The sequence below is a fragment of the Exophiala viscosa genome (genome assembly GCF_022695815.1).
Source record: "Exophiala viscosa unplaced genomic scaffold EDD37scaffold_2, whole genome shotgun sequence".
Taxonomy (NCBI): Eukaryota; Fungi; Ascomycota; class Eurotiomycetes; order Chaetothyriales; family Herpotrichiellaceae; genus Exophiala; species Exophiala viscosa.
Window position 1 is genome coordinate 2,157,190 of NW_026944354.1, and position 16,363 is coordinate 2,173,552.

Here is a 16,363-nt window from a genome sequence, read left to right on the forward strand (position 1 = left end):
ATAGGTAGGTATCTGGGCCTGTATGGCTGATATCTGGGACAGCATTTGCAAAGTACCACCAACTCCAATGCTGAATCAAAGCCATAACCATCTCAGAACATTACACTGCGGTGTCAGAAGCCGCAGGAGAAAACATTAAAATAATAATTTCAGCTCAGGAGCTGGCTCACACGGCTGCCCACCGATATCTGAGACTTGGGCCTCTCCTTTTTCACGCTCTTCTTTCGTTTCCCGTAACCTACCAGGCTGCTCCTCGACCCTGCCGACAACACAAACCCCGGTAGAATGGGTGGCAATTCTGTCTCGTCCACTATCGATGGGCCAGGGCTTCCTAGCGATGGACTCCCCAATGTCGGGCTATCTGGGTCTGAACTCTCAATGCTTCGTGTCTCGGATCTGTCAATGCTCGGCATAGCTTTCCAATGGTTTCGTCCGGGGTCGGTATTGCTGCGTAGGCGGGCGAGTGTTCGAGGCGTGATTGGTTCATTGGCCAACGGTGAGGCAGTCACCATAGTCCCTGCTCGAGCGATAGGCGGTGGATGAGGACTGTCCGGTCGGAAAAGCGGATGTATGAGGTCATGCATAGAATTGTCAAATTGTTCGAACTTGGGTGGAGCGGGTTTATTCTGGCCTGAAGACGTTGGCCGCGAGAAATTGGGCGGGCTAGACGGTGGTGATGATTTTGGTTGTCGTGGGGAGGAGCTCCAGCCAACTACAGTTGCTGTGTCCGAAGTGGCCGCGTGTGGGGAGCTAGTCACCGGCGAACTTGGAAGAAATGGACCATCCAGAGCAGTTGCTGGCGACTCGGGCCGACTGCCTGGTATCGTCTCCAATCCAGACCGCGGGACCGGTGGGGAGGAATGTATAACAGCACGCATCTCATGATGGACAGAGGACGTGTCCCAATTGTCAAAAGCAGTGTCGGTTGGCATGGTTTCTCCAGGTGCATAGACTCCAGCTGCATAGGAGATTGTTTCATAGGATGAGTGATTAGAATGCCGTACCAGCTTTGTCCTTGAAGATCCAGGACCGATACGAGTTGAGGACGATCGCCGTGGTATCGAGCCAGCTCGAGATACTGGAGTCCTTGGTGGTGAGTTGAGAGTGACACCTTCCGAGCCGAAAGTTTGGTTGGTGCGCTGTGTGCTCGGTCTTCTAGGCATGCTCATGGAAGGAACTCTGATACCAAAATCCAGATCCATCCGGCTCGCCCTTTGGGATTTCAAAACGCTCCTGGTCCATATCCCCAGCCAACAGAATAGGAACACCTGCAGGATAGCCGAGACCGCCCATAATCCGAACCAGACAGCAAGCAACGTCGTAGGAGCAGTATGTAATACCTGCTTCGGGAGGCTGCTACGCCTTATCACCAGCCATACCAACGTCACCCCAGAGACACATATACCAGCCGCAGCGGCAACTACGCCGCCAACGAATTGTCCCCATGCTTTTTTCTTTCCGCCCAGCGAGTAGTTGCACAGTTTCTGGACATAGATCGTAGAGAAGCATATAATGCAGACCAGGTCCACCAAGCTGATGGCAAAGGCAATGAAGAGAAGGATTCGTAAGGCCGCAAGGACTGGTATGTTCGTTGTGTTCGAGGCGAAGACGACGTTCAGCGTAGTGCTAGCGATGGTGAATGCACCTGCCAGCGTACCAATCGTCCATATCCTCGTCCGTCTTTCCATAGGTCTGTCTCGTATGACCTAGCGCGTGTGATGGACTGACGTCGATTTGACAACGGGTAGTGACCGTCCCTGTACATGCAAGATACTGAGCCGTGGTCACAGACGTCCAGCCGGACAGTTGACATATAGACCAGTAGTCTCAACGGTACATGCGTGTGTCTGAGCGAGAAGAGAAGGTCGAGCACAGACGTGATGAGACGAGTCGAAAGACAAGATGGACAGGCGAGCAGGATTCACTTCTTGATCTCTGACGCGATCCCAAACCTTGTCAAGATGTTCGGTTGGGGTGGCCCTTGTTCCGAACCTGGTCCACGGCAAGGCTGTTCTCTGGATACGAGAAAGCTGAACGTCAAGGGACCGGGGTGGCACAATGCGAAACAGGTGCCGTAAAATCCAATGGAGGGGGGGCAGCTGTCAGAGTTTGTGGAGAAGCCGAGATTGTTTATTTGCATATGCATGCAGGATGGAGTAATGGGATGTAAACAAATAGTGATGACAAGAAAAACTTGGAGCTGTCCAGTGTGGCAGAGAAGCATGAACAAGGTAAGCACACAATGTGCCATGCGCGACAACATTCTCTTACCTCTGAGGCACGCGTCTCGACGTTGCGCAAGCCGATGCATGTTACCTAGCCTCGAAGCCGGAACCTTGGGCAAAATGTTTGGCGTGTCATGTTCGTGAAAAGCCTAGGATCGCCAAACCTCGTGGAAACAGGGTTTCTCGGAGGGTACAACCGGAGACAAGGAACGTACCAAGATGACGGCAAATGTGAGCGATGAATGAGTGGCTCGCTAGCAGAAGCGAGGAAACCAGACGACCGATGGCGGAAGCGCAGGTGAGCGAAAGGCCAATGTTGATGTTGTGGTGTGTTTTGGTGGCGGCCTCGCAATCTCGTTATCAAACCTTAATTGTATGTACGTGGAAAATGGCCGAATGCCCTCAAATTGCCGCGCCTCCCCGAGCCACAATCTCCAACCGCAGAAAGCGACGAATAGTTGTGTGGAGATACAGAGCCATCTTCCCTGTCCTGTCGCAGATCGACACTTTTTGTCGCATGTTGTTGGAGATGGATGAGAGAAAAGCATTGAGTGCGGAGATGGCTATTGTTGGCCAGATTAGAGGTAAGGACTCAGTAGATGCTCATGTGGGCGGTTGGTAGCACGAGACTAGACAGAAAACTTCTTGTTTCCATGATCAGGTGAATTCCAGAGCCAGTGTATCTCGATCAGCGAGAAAGTTCATCAAGAATAGTGGAGGTGATTTCTGTGGTACTTTGGAGATGAGATGAGATGAGATGATGAATCAAAGATGGTGAAATTGAAGCCGGAGAGAAACCAATGGCGGACTTGGCATAAGCAACGAGCACGATTGGTCAACCTCTTTCTTTACCTGCGCCGGAAGGAGCATCTGATATTGATCGAGCATGAGGTTACATGACCATTGATGAATCGCAGATCCAAGAACCGAAGAAGCAGTCCACCTTGCAAAATTAGCAACATGGCCTGTCAAATGTGGGCACTTGTCTATTCTGATATTTTTCCCAGTTGCTGTACACTCGCTGACAGCCTATCAAGGATGGTCACCCTCACTTTGTGAATCTGTGATACACAACTGTCCTGGGTGGGGGGACCGCCGTCATAGCTGTTCACGCCACAAGCCTTCCATGCATGAAGCATCGTTCACTGCGTTCGTTTCCCAACCGTGAAACCTCAAAATACCCAAAAGCAGACTCCACCAACACCTTCGCTAATAATCTCAAATCATGCATATCGTACCACAGCACTCACAAGCACCGCTATCTTGTTGCAGCCAACTCTTGCTCAGTTGTCCACACGTCACCCTTCAGTTCTCCGAAGCCACTCTGCTCGTCGGTGTAAATAGCATCGACACTGCCTTCAATATCCTTGATGACACGATCCAAGCCACTCAATAGTTGCTCTATTTCCGCTCGTTGCTCGGTGATTTTGCTAAAGATCGTGGCATTTTCAGCCTGTGTGGAGTGTACCTTGGAGCTCAGCTCGTCCTGGGCTTGCTGGAGGTAGGGTGTGAGATGTGCACTATGAAGCTCGTCCGCTGAGAGGGTGTGCAGTCTATCTCGGTTAGCTTTCATACATGACCACCTCAACATGGTACTGACGGTCTCGGGGGTTCCTCGCCCTCCACTGCGCGGTTCTTCCTCCTTCGCGCCTCTTCGATCATGTTGTCCCATTGATTCAGACCCTCAATGACCTGTCGCTCTTCCAATATTTTCTCAAAGTCGCGCATGCATTCCTCTTCCAAGCGTGTGTTCAGCTGTTTCCATACTCCTTCCAGCGCACTGGGACAGTATTTCGCAGGAGTCGGAAAGCACGAGCTGAAGTTGGCGTAGGAGTTGGCCCTTATTGATGATGATAGCGCGCCTGCAAACACTTTCTGTAGGGCCGCAGCACGAGGTCCAGGGGCCGACGCGACAGGTGCCTCTGGCGCAGGGGACGGTGAGGCAGGGATTTGGGCGCTCATGGTTGTGTCGATATGCTTCGCACAATACGCACGGGAAGGACAAACGGAGAGGAGAATGTCGCGTGTTGCATGCCTTGGACAAGATATAATTTGGCATCGATTGTCTTCAACGTGAATGCAATGCTAGATCTCTAAGACCCCTTCTCGAACTGGACTCGAAGTAAACATGCCAAGTCCGCTTTTCATTGGCGGAGCTCGAATGTTCCCTCGGTTTAGCATGCGGAGGGACCGCACTGCAGGTCACCGGCACGGTTTACTCGTAGCGTCATTAAAGCCTTTATGGGCCATGTGCGTTCTTTGTTTTGTCTTAGATATAGGTGGCATGGAGGCTTGCAAAGGGGTCGACACTGCTCAAGTGATGTTCAGCAGTAGCAACATCCCCTCTTTTATGAACGTCCTGCTTGCTCATTACATGAGCATGCCAGACATTCATTACTTCTGGCAACTCATAGTATCTCAACTCTCTGTTTCTCGTAAACGACCGACTTTTTCTGTACAAATCAAATGCCCCATGTTCCGCCAGCCTGGTCAAGTAGCATAATATCGACAGGAATGCGGCACAGTCATTAGCACATATCCTCCCAAACCCTGCTCTTGCTCGTTGACCCTCTTCACAGCTTAGCTTTGAGCTGCGAGTTCTTCTTAATGTAACTGAGAACAGCATCGACTCCCGCCTGAGCAACCTCTGTATCTTGCGCCGGTGTTCCCGTGCTGCAACCAATGGCGCCTACCACCTCGCCGTCCACCACGATGGGAATACCACCAGCCACATACATGAATTTGCCGTCATTGCTGCTGTTCAAACCAAAAGCTGCGCCGCCTGGCCAGACGGCCTCTTTATATACTGAAGTTGGGGCACGATGACCCGCAGCTGTAAAAGCTTTATTCATAGATATGTCCACCGACGTCAGCTTTGCGCCGGGCATTCGCTCGAAGTGGAGGAGGTAGAGTGAGGCATCGACAATGGCGACATTCATGGGGACGCCGATGGCTCTGGATTTCTCGAGGCACGCGGCAGAAGCAATCTTTGCGGCATGATGTGTAAGGTGGGCAGGACGGTGAATCGCGGCCATGTTGAGAGGGGAGTGCCTTTGATCGAGTGTTCAGAAGGAAGTATAGACTGCGGGCAAGCGGGTGGATTGATAACGCCTGTTGTTGATTGAGTTGGGGTAGCCTTGGTCACTGACGACTGGATTGAAGGTCAGATTAGGACTCCAACACATCTATTTTGTTTATGCGACAAAGACTGAAGTCTTATGGTGTCCATGGACTGTTTCTTGTTGTCTTTGACCGGCTTATGGATTGAGAAGCAGACGGCGGACGACGTCCGCGACTTGTCTCAGTTCTCAGACTGGGTATGGCTGCGCGCCAAGGGCGCGGATTAGCGAGCCAATCAAAAAATTCAGCAGAATTATTTGCTAAACGAGTCTAAGCTCTAATACATGAAAACCTCTGTTCTTCTCGTTAAGACTATTATACGTCTTTAGAAATTATATTTTATTTTATAATATTGATCTTAATAAATATTTATATATTATAAAATATAGTGTCGTAAATAAAAAGCTATTTAATAGAGGAAGAATAGTAGATAAACGAGGAGTTTATCATTAGCGAAATCAAGATAAAGAGGTAAATAACGACTATTATAACGGGACAAATCACTAACTAGTGCTAGGATAAATCGCGGGTATTCAAAACAGAACCTTCTGGAGCGTCTTCGGCTAGAACGAGCCCTCCTGAATAAGAAACTAGCCAAGGATAAGGAATTCTTGGCTGTTTACCAGGAACTCGCATAGAGCGATCCTTCGCCGTGCATTCAACCGGGGTTTCAACCCCAGTGAAGTGGGCAAGATCCGGACTTCGCACCACAGTCTCCGGCTGAGGCACCAGAACGCTCGAGGGTTGTGGACTACTGAAGCGCGGACACGAGGAACCTTCCCTAGCCTTGCCCGCATGCTGTGAAATGAAGCCACCTCGCGACGGGAGTACCGTTAACGAAAAGGGGAGAGATCATAAGTTGAGGTAGTTACTACGTACCGTATCATATACTTCTCACCGGGAGACGTACGGAGCGATAGAGTATTCTATTGGCAAATAGTTGTTACGAGTCGCTCCACCAGGGGTATCACAAGCACGTGGGTGTCCTGACAAGTGGGGAAGTCCCGAGACAGCTGTTGTATCGTTTATATAAGACCGTATTTAACGACTAGGGTATTCCGCTACCTTAGGACCGAACTCGCTTCAACAAGGCGGTTCAAGCCATCCGATCACAGATTGGCGGTGAGAATCTAGTGCTTAATACCGAACCTTTGGATGATGGTTGGTGAGCCTTCGACCGTCCAGCCATTCTTTTATCCAACTAAACTAACATGGTCAAGGTATATGGAGCGTACGCTGAATCGTGAAGGATCTTCGAGATTGGGGAGCTGACTGGTCCAGATCCCAACACCCATGATGCATTTCATTTGATCGAACAAGAGGAGCTTGTCTCATCCGCCACTGTATTCCCAGGCTCGACCGAAGCGGTCGTCCAAGTTGTGAAATGGGCCAATGAGTACGAGGTTCCCATTTACCCAATCTCGATGGGACGAAATTGTGAGTCTCTCTGCGCATATTCGTATCTGATTCTGTAGTAACTGAGCTCTCAGTGGGCGATGGCGGAGCAGCAGCTCGAGTCAGAGGCTCGGTTGATCGTCGACCTCGGCAAGAGGATGACCAAGGTGTTGGACATTGACCCAGACATGCCTCGTCGAACCAGGTGTCTTCTACTACGCGCTGTATGAAAAGATCCAGAAAAGGGGACACACCCACCTCTGGATTGATGTGCCTGATCTTGGTGGTGGCTCAGTCCTGGGAAATGCCGTGGACAGAGGCGTTGGCTATACGCCCTACGGAGACCACTTTGGTGCACATTCGGGAATGGAAGTGGTACTTCCGACTGGAGAAGTCATCCGCACCGGGATGGGCGCCCTCCCAGGAAATAACACCTGGCAAATCTTCCCGTACGGTTTTGGACCATATGCTGAGTACGCCTCTACCTCAAATCAACGTTTCAAACCCCGATGCTGACTCGGGGACAAGTGGGATATTCACTCAATCAAACTATGGCATCGTTACCAAACTTGGCATGACTTTGATGCCCAATCCAGGCGGCTCCGAAGGGTTTGTGAGTGGTCGGCTTTGCATCAGGAGGGTGTTTTCATGGTGCTAATTAATGTTCGCAGATGTGCACTTTCAAGGAAGAGGAAGATCTGGCTCAGATTGTATGGGCCTCCTCGAGCAACCTCTGCTCTAGCTAATAAGGTTTTAGATTGAAGTCATACGGCCCTTGAGAGTACGCAATGTCCTCGAGAATGTGGCGCAGTTGAAACATGTCGTCCAAGAGGTCGCTCTCCTCGGCAAACCTCGGTCTGCGTGGTATCAGGGTAAGGATCAAATCCCCATCAAGGTCTTGCGTGAAATTGCATCGACGTTGCCATGTGGAGATTGCTCCTGGGTGTTTTATGGATCAACGTACGGGTAAGTGGTTTTCTCTGCTGTGCGATTAGTTATACCATCTCACACAGTATACTGCAGGCCGAAAGAAGCCAGACAAATTAAGTTGAAGGCCATCAGGGAGGCCTTTGAGACGGTTCCGGGTGCCAGATGGATCCCGCGAGAGTCCTTGCCAAAGGACCACTACTTCTTCTCGCGCGAGAAGATCTCAAGTGGAGTGCCAGAATTTGAAGAATTGAGGTGGCTCAATTGGCATGTAAGTATCACGCCAGTCTCACAGTTCAGGAAGAGATACTACAGTACCTAGCCCAATGGATCGCACGTTTTCTTCGGCCCAGTGTCCGCGCCTCGGGGTGAAGACGCCATGAAACTGTTCAAGGTGAACACACCCGCTCAAATTCCTACAATTCAGAAGGACTGACAGTACCGCTGATTGCCAGAAAGTGGCACGATGAATGTGATCTTGATTCTTTCCCGGCATGTTGCGTAGGGTTGCGTGAGATGTATCTCATTGTCAACATGGTCTACAACAGGGGCGACCCGGTCTCTAAGGCCAACGCATACAGATGTATGCGCGGGATGATCAAAGATGCCGCTGCTGAAGGCTTTGGAGAGTATCGCACTCATCTCCTACTTCAAGACCAGGTTGCCGCAACGTACAACTGGAACAACAGCTCCTTGTTGCGATTCCAGGAATTGCTCAAGGATACGCTGGATCCCAATGGCATTTTGGCACCAGGGAGGTCAGGTATTTGGCCCAAAAAGTACCGTGGTAAAGGGTGGGAGCTCGGGGCTGGCGACTTGGAGTCGCCTTCCGAGGGAGACGAGGTATCGCACAAGACCCTTCTCATTAAGGAGGGTTCCAGGCTCTGAGTACCGTACTCTGCCAGAAAAGCTAGCTAGCTTGCTCGGGCGTTACAATAACACACTTGTCGCAAGATAGGCAGAATTCCTCCGCCTCCACAAACTTAGAACCCCTCAAATCCCCCGCCGTCCCAGGCTTGCATCATCCGCCTTTCAACCCCACATGATCAGTCTATCCTAGTCTGTCTGGGTGCGTGCTGTCCACGGAGCCGAAGCCGCTCTAAGCCCCAATCTCGAACTGCTCCTCAGAGTTTCCCACTCCAACCTATCTATTAGGCATAGAAAGCTTCTCTCGCTACCTTTTCTCGAAAGAGTTGGAAGGGCTCAGAAAACATCGACTATCACACAAGCAAGAAGATGAGCCTCAACAAGAGCTTGCCGTTTCGCCGGCCTTACGACTCACCAGAAGGCTACTACGTGACACATCCAAATGGTCAAATCAGTCATTATCATCTCGACACATTTACAGATCCATGGCTCCCAGCTTCCAAGAAGCCCGTCATCATGTTGAACCATGGCTGCGCCCGCACATCAGAAGTGTGGTACCACTGGGTTCCTCGTCTTTCGCGCGACTTTGTGGTGATCCGGCGCGACAATCGCGGACATGGCAAGTCCAGCTTCCCCAAGCGTCTGTCTCCATGGTCGGACCAAGAGCACAATGACTACGAGAACAACTACCAGTGGGACATTGACACCATGCTGGAGGAGATTGTGGACATGCTGGACCAACTTGGGGTCGAGAAGGTCATTTTCTTCGGCGAGGCCACCTCTGGGGAAGTTGGACATGCATTTGCTGCCAAGTATCCATCGCGGATCACCGCCCTGATCACTTGCTCCTCGCCCACGGCGCTGCCGCCATCGGCGATCGAATTGTTCTCTGTGGGAGAGCGGTCGTGGCCCGAAGCCGTGATCAAGCTGGGTGCAAAGGGGTGGAACCTGGCACTGGGGAAAAACCCCGGCACCCTGCCACAAAAGTCGGCATATCTCGACTGGCTGGTCGACGAGGCTGGAAAGACACACAAAGAAGGACTGGCCGGGTATGTCATCTTCCTCACCAAACTAATCTCCAAGCCTTTTCTCAAGAACATCAAGTGCCCATACCTGATACTGGCACCGACCAACAGCGCAGCGGTTCCGATTAGTGAGTCGGAATGGATTGCCTCTCAAGTATCGCAAGCAGAACTGGTCAAAATTGAGGCACCGGGTCACGAGATCTTCGCCGAAGCACCCGATGCCTGTATTGATGCTACTTTGAAATTTCTACACGACCTCGACATAGGCACAAAGTAATGGCTTTGAAAAGGCAACGTCACACATGGTATTGGGCTAGCTTATTTCTTAAAAACCATGGATCCGGTACTGTGAAATTGGCTTCGATAAACCATCTCCACGGACCTACAATACTAGTATTCCTTTTACTGCTGTTCGATCAGCTCCCAACTGCGTAAGACATGCTTCCAACTTCCACCTCCTCAGGGTGCCGCCACTTGATTATCCCCTGCGCAGTAAGAATGGCACTTTTGGGTCTTGGCATTGATCTTATGACAATGAATCGATGGGAGAAATGCTCCAGAATCGTGCGATCCCCTCCTCAGTGTAACGTTTAGATAATCGTCATTACTGGATGAAAGTAAACTCCGCGGCGTGGACTCCCGTGTTCTCTGTTTCGAGAGAGAACCTCTGGACAAACCGAAACTGTTCTTGTTGCGATGCTATGTTCGCCGACTTCGGTTTCAAACCTGGGAGTGGCCTGTTCGTGGGGTAGACACATAGCCCACATTGTCTCCGTTCTTCCCGTCTCGACAGGTGCCGATAGACCTGGGGCTGCGGGTTGCTTCTAACAGTAGGCCACAGTTGGACCTTTCCTTGCCCAATAAAGAGGAGTAGACTCCACTAGTCGAGCCCGACTTATTTGATCTTCGAACAACTCTCCTATTCACTCGCTGCCACGGTCACTTAGCAATCGTCCGACCTTCAGGGCGCGGTGATGGCGGTTCTGTCACCAAGTCAGAGCATTCCGCTCGTCTGCTCTCGCTATACTCACTTTCTTCATACTCAAACTCACATACCAATTCTTTACTGAAGGCTTCTCCCAGATCCCGGGCACAAAATTAGCTCGAGTCTCACGCTTATGGCTCTTCTATGAAACATATGAGGCTCCCTTCCTCAAACCTTGATTAAACTACATGACTTGCATGGTAAGCGGGAACCTGAACACAGTTTCTGGTTTGGTCGTGTCTGCATATTCTAGGTACCGACCCTAACGTAAATCGTTCCTCTGCGCAGGCCAGTCGTTCGCATTGCGCCCAGCCAATACAGCACCGACGACCCAGTGGCTGTCTCCGTGCTGTATGGTGCCGGAAACCCCTTCATCAAGATAATGTTTGGCGAGGCATGAAGACCTCCTTTCTGAGCATCCTGCAATTCTCCCGTCATCCAACCTCATCTCCAAACAAAACACATCGCGGCCCATGCGCCGGAGACCCTCATCTCTCAGGCTTGGCTAATTCTCCCAATCTAGGCGCCATGGTACGAAGCATCTGGAAACCCGAAATCCAAGCTTCCGACATTGTTCGTGGAACGCGTCCCACATAGACACTGGCCTTCAGACGGAAGGTCGCCGATGCTTATTCCATGTCGATCATGGTTTCATTGGGAGCATTCGTCGACAGCTGTACTCAGATTCTGTTGCAGAAGCTGCAATTTTTCGCAAGAAACGGCATCGCCATAGATGTACCTCATTGGACCCAGTGTTATGCCTTTGATGTCATTGAAAAGTTGACTGTACGTCCCCGTACCTGGTCTTGTTTTTGTTTTTGTTTTCTACTGGCGGCCCCTGGCCCTACTGAAGGTGCAACCAGTGGCTGAATGTGAAGCTCCAGTTCGGCGACCGATTCGGATTTCTGGATGAGGGCAAGGACATCCAAGGTATCATGGCAAGTCTGCACCAGTATCTCGGCTACGCCGCGCGGGTGGGCGTCTACAGCGAGTGGCATAAGTGGGCGTACTTGGTATACCAGAGATTCTCATCAAAGGCTGCCGGCATAGCGCATGTGGCGGTCTTCGCTCTGCAGAGAATTGACAAGCGCCTTCGAAGCGAGGCGAGCGGGAAGACCCAGAGGGAAAGGGACCAGCAGAGTTTCTGACCAAGTTGATAGTTTTGCGCAAGCAAGATGCGAACAAGATCAACAAGGACGATATATTGCCGTTTGTGTTGCAAATGTCGGAGCTGGCTCAGATACGACGTCGATCAGCCTCAACGCCGTCCTGTATTGTCTTTGCAAGAATCCACCAATGGTGCAAAAGTTAAGAGATGAAATCACAACGAAGAGAGCACAAGGCGAACTTTCAGAGCCAGTCGCTTTTCAGCAAGGTCAAAGTATGCCTTATCTACAAACCGTGATCAAAAAAGGCTTGCGAATGCGTCCTGCTGCAGGTTATCCTTTGATGAGGGTGGTACCCAGAGAGGGAGCGACCATTGCAGGGCACACATTTCCCCCGGGGGGCCATGTCCCCCTATTCCCTGTTTCCCCTGTTTTCGGATCCTGACACGCTTGTAGGCAATTCTTGGTATCAACCCCTGGGTGGCTCATGCGAACCAGGCTGTTTTTGGCGAAGATGCCTGCAACTTCCGTCCAGAGAGGTAGCTGGAGGATGAAAGAGTCGTGAAACGGCGGGAAGCTTATTTTCTGACTGTAAGGAGGCTCGGCACCCACCTTGGCTCGATGCTTGATCGTTGCGAAGAGTTTGCGGCTGACGTGGGCGGCAGTTTGGAGCAGGATCCCGGACATGCATCGGCAAAAACATCAGTTTCATGGAAATGACCAAGGAAGTTCCGGAGGTCATCGAGGAGTTTGACCTTGAGCTCGAACCGCCAACATGTACCTGGAAGACGGCGAATGTATGGTTTGTGAAGCAGACGGATTTTCGGTGTCGAATTCGAAGATGCGCGCAGTCGACTCATCTCGGTCGACAATGAAAGGAGGTGCCTGGAAAAATGTCTGAGCGACTGAGAGATGTGAGGGTATTGTGACCAATTATGGCTTTGGGCATTTCCACTGTCAATCTAAAACAGAATAACTGTAATCCCATGATCTCATTGAAGTTCTGGTTCAGGTACGGACTGCAAGCCGTAAGTCAGTGCCTGCTGTTCCTGCCAGGATGACTCGTAAACTTTGGCGAGCTGTCGCAAGACATTCCCCATGCGCAAGGTGATCTGCCATACCCATACATCATCCATAAAGTCAGCCCAGGTACGGGTGACCTGGGCTGCCAGAGACATCTGGGGGTCGTACGGATTTTCCGCATCCTGTAAGGCTTCCTTGAGGCTGTCGAATATGGCAATCTCTTCCTGGTTCAGCGGAGTGTCGGCTTCCTGGATCTCAACATTGTGGATCCATTTGCCCAAGAATAGGTTACAGTCCCAACAAGCCACAGCGTGCTCGATGCTCCAAGTAAATGCCGCGGTTTTCCGTGTCAACATGTGCCCTGCTCGGATGGGTGTCGTGAAGCAGAACATGACCTGTTCCGCTGCCTTGGTCAAGAAAGCGGTGCGTTCTCGGGATTCACCCAGATATGTACCCACCGCACTAGCTATGAGAGCAGGATCCTCGTACAACAGGGTTGTGCGGTTGAAGTATCGCATGCCACTGAAGACACGGACGTAGGAGAGTCTCAGGAGCGCCTGACAGTTGAATATGAGCGAGTCTTCCTGTCTGCTGTGTTGAGAATCGTCATGTGCAAGCTGCCACGTCTTCAAAAACTCCTGACATCGGGTGAGAGCTCTTTCTGTTTGTGTGTGATGCGAAAGTCTCACTGCATATCCAATATTGGCATCCACGTTGTTCATGATCAGCGACGACCGGCTCTGGGCCAGGTAGTACATGTGAACATTGACTCCGTGCATGAGTACCGTGGTCGCAAACCTGCCAAGGCGTGAATAGGTTCGGTTGGAAAACGTCATCTCGTCCCCAAGGACCAGTTCACTCAGAACCGCGCTCAACGTGGCGGGCTCCTCAGCCACATGGGTATCGATAATTTGCTGCCATTTCTCTCTCGTCGGCGCGTCCCACAATGCTTCCTCGGCAGGAATTTCGAAATTCAAGTCTCGGAAACCCGAAAATCCCGGCGGTAAACCGAACGTGGCGGAATTGAGACTGCTGGAGATGTATATGTAGCAAAGCAGGCGCTTGCACGTTTCGAATTCGATCCAGTCCTCCCATGACGACAAGTGGCGAGCACGGGTGTGAGAAGAAAGCCTGGCTCGATGTAAAGCATATGGACGGACGAATGAGCCCAGCTCCGAGATGCCGTCGCCTGTATCGCCCAAAGACCCCCCAAACATGGCTCCGAACGTAATGAGCGCTCTGCATTGTGTTTGCCATATGGGCTCGAGACAAGGCGGCTGTCCAGTATACTTTCGGGGTAGAGTCGCCTCTAGTGCGTCGTTGGCCATCAGATGGAGGGCTGCTGCATGCTTCCGATTGAGGGTGTAGAGCGCACCAATTGAACACAATGCTAACAGTAGCGGCGCCGGGGTCGTCGCCGGGTCGAAAGTCGGCACATGAAATATAGGAACGTGTTTATGGAAGCACTGGAAAAACTTCCAGAGAAAGTTATCCAGCATTCGGGAGCTGGGCAGTTGGGCAAGCTGCTGTTCGTCGACATGGTAATTACTTCGGAGATCGTCCAGCAGTGTTTTTTTGACGAGGTTGTCGATGGTCGGACGCTCCGATTTCGAGTTCCTGCGTTTGGAAGACTCCGGGTTCAGAATGGACCCGTCTGTGGCCGCCTTCGGATGATTCCCGGCGAAACCGGAGTTTGAGGACGTTTGCTGTACATTGCCTGCGCTGCCTACAACGCCCTCCCGATTGGTGTTGGAAGTGCTGCCCGCACCGAACAACTCTGGAGAGCATTCAAAATCGATCGTCTCCGTAGGAAGCGACATTTGTGTGAAAAGCGAATCGTCGATCATGGCGAAAAAGTCCGGGGTCGCCAGCTCCAATGGCATTGCAAAAGATGACACTGGCTCCGGTCGATCCACTATCATGTTCTGTCCTGGCCCGTTATTTTGTAGAGAGACCTGGAGTCCTTGCTCTGCTTCAGCTCCATTGCCATTGCTGGAGAGGATGGAACCGGCGAATGGCGGGAAGGGGCCAGCACCACCTAAAAGACTTGTTTGCTCCATCGACGAAGAATGAGTGTTGAGCCTTGACGTGACAGGCAATATGCCCATGTGCGCGTTGAGCAGATCGAGTGGTGCTTCCACCAGGGCCACATCATCATTGAGAGATTGATTTTCCTCGAAGAAGTCTTGGGCCAGGTCCAGATTCTTGTCAGCCCGAATCACGATGGTGTCAGCATTGGCAAGATTGGTCACTCCGTCCTCACGCCCTCTCGGAGGAGTCTTGGTCGGGACCGTGAAGCTAAGGGAGTCGCGGCGGCCGGTGTTCTCCCGGGGACCTCGATGTGAATTGTGCACAGGCCCTTCGTATTCAAGAGAGTGCAAGGTTTTCTCATGTCGACTTAAAAGGTCCCTGGCGCGTTGCGGTCAGGATGCTGTTCTTCAAACGGTTTGTTTGCTGCGCAAACGACCTACTTCCTGGCAAATCCTTTCGGGCAATATCTGCAATTAAAAGGTTTTTCTTGACGGTCTGCTTTAAAATCAGTTTGGGCCAGGAGAATGATTGGATTGATGAAAAGCCTACGTGCTCGTACGTGGCGCAAAAGATGTTCACTTCTCTTGAAGTGTCTATTGCATACGCCACATATATGGCGTCGTGGGGCCGACGCGGCCTTTGTTGCAGTACCATCCACCACACGGTGTGAGGTTTCGTGGACAAATGTGAATGGCGCAGCGGCTGATGTCATGATCGCAGCCGGTCACCAACACAGATGTTGTCTGGCTCAATAGGAATGATGAGCGAGAGAATGGTGGGGGATGTTTCGCCTAGATCATGGCTGTGTCTCATGGATGGCAGCGTGATCGGAGCAAAATGTCGGTGGTCAAATTAAGAAGAGGTCGCCACAAGCAATCTCTCCTGGGGTCAAGACGACTTCCCTGGGGCCAAGAAGCTGCCGAGCCAAGCTGACGGTGCGATGCGAGAGGAAAAGGCGGGGGTGTTAAGTTCAGTCGCATTCACGGAACATCGGGTACGGGCGGTGGCGTACTGTATCCGTGCTGCATGTCGTGCATGTCAACATGTGTCCTGTTTGTTATGTTTATGAGTGGTTTAATGCCACAATTAGACGTCGTTAGGTTGAAGCTCGGTGCCCTGGGTCACGGCCTGGTGCCCAGTGCATTGGCACTTGCCGCGTCTAACGTTACTTAGCTTTCTAGTTAGTCCCAGTCATTTTTTCAAGACTATCAGATTAGTCGCGATGATAGGAGCTGGAAAGGAAGCCTGTTTGCTGAAAGAGTAATGAATATCGGCTATTCTCCGTTGTGTATCTATTCAGTTTCCAAGCATTTGCACACTATAGTCATGTAGTATACTTGCTGCTTGAGCAGCAGCGTCATCAAGTATCGTCCGATGTTACCACCCCACGAGTCCATCCGTGTCTTTTATCCGCAACCTACCCGACGATTCGTTTTGATCCTCTTGAGGCTCCTTTCCGGCGCCGCAGAAATGCGGAAGTGGACGTACGATAGTAGTTGGGTGGTTGAACACCAGCGAGTCCGTACTGTTGATTGTTTTTGCTTTTTATTTTTCTCCGAATTTCTTCGATACCTAAATCTCGTGCTGGGAGATAAAGCGAACGCAGCGAGCCATGACATCACAAACTTCGCCTGGACAATATTGAAGCAGTGAGAGGGA

General features: G+C 51.3%; 8 protein-coding genes across 8 annotated transcripts; 3 read left to right on the top strand and 5 right to left on the bottom strand.

Annotated features, from left to right (window-relative positions):
- Nucleotides 1-63: 63 nt before the first annotated feature.
- Nucleotides 64-1,804, bottom strand: EDD37DRAFT_259732 (uncharacterized protein). Its single transcript, XM_062810803.1, has one exon. The coding sequence runs from the start codon at nt 1,686-1,688 to the stop codon at nt 150-152; it is 1,539 nt and encodes a 512-aa protein (XP_062673254.1). The 5' UTR covers nt 1,689-1,804; the 3' UTR covers nt 64-149.
- On the bottom strand, nt 1,805-2,395 carry EDD37DRAFT_259731 (uncharacterized protein). Its single transcript, XM_062810802.1, has one exon. It carries the CDS (start codon nt 2,309-2,311, stop codon nt 1,922-1,924), a length of 390 nt encoding a protein of 129 aa, XP_062673255.1. The 5' UTR covers nt 2,312-2,395; the 3' UTR covers nt 1,805-1,921.
- Nucleotides 2,396-3,152: 757 nt separating this feature from the next.
- Nucleotides 3,153-4,401, bottom strand: EDD37DRAFT_622118 (Nnf1-domain-containing protein). Its single transcript, XM_062816041.1, has 2 exons — nt 3,826-4,401; nt 3,153-3,778 (listed from the first exon to the last, which is right to left on the bottom strand). Exons 1-2 carry the CDS (start codon nt 4,185-4,187, stop codon nt 3,484-3,486), a joined length of 657 nt encoding a protein of 218 aa, XP_062673256.1. The 5' UTR covers nt 4,188-4,401; the 3' UTR covers nt 3,153-3,483.
- A 27-nt stretch (nt 4,402-4,428) lies between these two features.
- EDD37DRAFT_622120 (glc operon protein GlcG) lies at nt 4,429-5,561 on the bottom strand. The gene has a single exon (XM_062816042.1). It carries the CDS (start codon nt 5,258-5,260, stop codon nt 4,799-4,801), a length of 462 nt encoding a protein of 153 aa, XP_062673257.1. The 5' UTR covers nt 5,261-5,561; the 3' UTR covers nt 4,429-4,798.
- An 835-nt stretch (nt 5,562-6,396) lies between these two features.
- EDD37DRAFT_663073 (vanillyl-alcohol oxidase) lies at nt 6,397-8,657 on the top strand. Its single transcript, XM_062819181.1, has 10 exons — nt 6,397-6,576; nt 6,627-6,782; nt 6,836-6,873; nt 6,927-7,213; nt 7,269-7,353; nt 7,412-7,450; nt 7,498-7,706; nt 7,764-7,938; nt 7,990-8,061; nt 8,127-8,657. Exons 1-10 carry the CDS (start codon nt 6,501-6,503, stop codon nt 8,553-8,555), a joined length of 1,566 nt encoding a protein of 521 aa, XP_062673258.1. The 5' UTR covers nt 6,397-6,500; the 3' UTR covers nt 8,556-8,657.
- Nucleotides 8,658-8,671: 14 nt separating this feature from the next.
- On the top strand, nt 8,672-9,975 carry EDD37DRAFT_622131 (Alpha/Beta hydrolase protein). Its single transcript, XM_062816043.1, has one exon. It carries the CDS (start codon nt 8,904-8,906, stop codon nt 9,834-9,836), a length of 933 nt encoding a protein of 310 aa, XP_062673259.1. The 5' UTR covers nt 8,672-8,903; the 3' UTR covers nt 9,837-9,975.
- A 757-nt stretch (nt 9,976-10,732) lies between these two features.
- Nucleotides 10,733-12,525, top strand: EDD37DRAFT_656313 (cytochrome P450; the record flags this gene model as incomplete). The annotated part of the gene is made up of 9 exons (XM_062818819.1): nt 10,733-10,797; nt 10,857-10,900; nt 11,084-11,130; nt 11,163-11,330; nt 11,429-11,684; nt 11,740-12,056; nt 12,107-12,179; nt 12,210-12,241; nt 12,316-12,525. The coding sequence occupies 9 exons, from the start codon at nt 10,733-10,735 to the stop codon at nt 12,523-12,525; spliced, it is 1,212 nt and encodes a 403-aa protein (XP_062673260.1).
- Nucleotides 12,518-15,530, bottom strand: EDD37DRAFT_259870 (uncharacterized protein). The gene is made up of 3 exons (XM_062810805.1): nt 15,254-15,530; nt 15,145-15,199; nt 12,518-15,082 (listed from the first exon to the last, which is right to left on the bottom strand). The coding sequence occupies exons 1-3, from the start codon at nt 15,414-15,416 to the stop codon at nt 12,643-12,645; spliced, it is 2,658 nt and encodes an 885-aa protein (XP_062673261.1). The 5' UTR covers nt 15,417-15,530; the 3' UTR covers nt 12,518-12,642.
- Between the last annotated feature and the right edge of the window lie 833 nt (nt 15,531-16,363).

What these genes read in the sequence shown, in the direction of transcription:
- EDD37DRAFT_259731 (XM_062810802.1), bottom strand. Translation starts at nt 2,311, where the DNA reads ATGCATCGGCTTGCGCAACGTCGAGACGCGTGCCTCAGAGGTAAGAGA.
- EDD37DRAFT_663073 (XM_062819181.1), top strand. Translation starts at nt 6,501, where the DNA reads ATGATGGTTGGTGAGCCTTCGACCGTCCAGCCATTCTTTTATCCAACT. An exon ending in GGTTTTGGACCATATGCTGA is followed by an intron (nt 7,214 to 7,268) that starts GTACGCCTCTAC and finishes CTCGGGGACAAG; the next exon opens with TGGGATATTCACTCAATCAA. An exon ending in TGAGGTGGCTCAATTGGCAT is followed by an intron (nt 7,939 to 7,989) that starts GTAAGTATCACG and finishes TACAGTACCTAG; the next exon opens with CCCAATGGATCGCACGTTTT.
- EDD37DRAFT_622131 (XM_062816043.1), top strand. Translation starts at nt 8,904, where the DNA reads ATGAGCCTCAACAAGAGCTTGCCGTTTCGCCGGCCTTACGACTCACCA.
- EDD37DRAFT_622120 (XM_062816042.1), bottom strand. Translation starts at nt 5,260, where the DNA reads ATGGCCGCGATTCACCGTCCTGCCCACCTTACACATCATGCCGCAAAG.
- EDD37DRAFT_259870 (XM_062810805.1), bottom strand. Translation starts at nt 15,416, where the DNA reads ATGACATCAGCCGCTGCGCCATTCACATTTGTCCACGAAACCTCACAC. An exon ending in TTTGCGCCACGTACGAGCAC is followed by an intron (nt 15,200 to 15,253) that starts GTAGGCTTTTCA and finishes ATTTTAAAGCAG; the next exon opens with ACCGTCAAGAAAAACCTTTT. An exon ending in CCGAAAGGATTTGCCAGGAA is followed by an intron (nt 15,083 to 15,144) that starts GTAGGTCGTTTG and finishes GCAACGCGCCAG; the next exon opens with GGACCTTTTAAGTCGACATG.
- EDD37DRAFT_622118 (XM_062816041.1), bottom strand. Translation starts at nt 4,187, where the DNA reads ATGAGCGCCCAAATCCCTGCCTCACCGTCCCCTGCGCCAGAGGCACCT. An exon ending in GGCGAGGAACCCCCGAGACC is followed by an intron (nt 3,779 to 3,825) that starts GTCAGTACCATG and finishes TAACCGAGATAG; the next exon opens with ACTGCACACCCTCTCAGCGG.
- EDD37DRAFT_259732 (XM_062810803.1), bottom strand. Translation starts at nt 1,688, where the DNA reads ATGGAAAGACGGACGAGGATATGGACGATTGGTACGCTGGCAGGTGCA.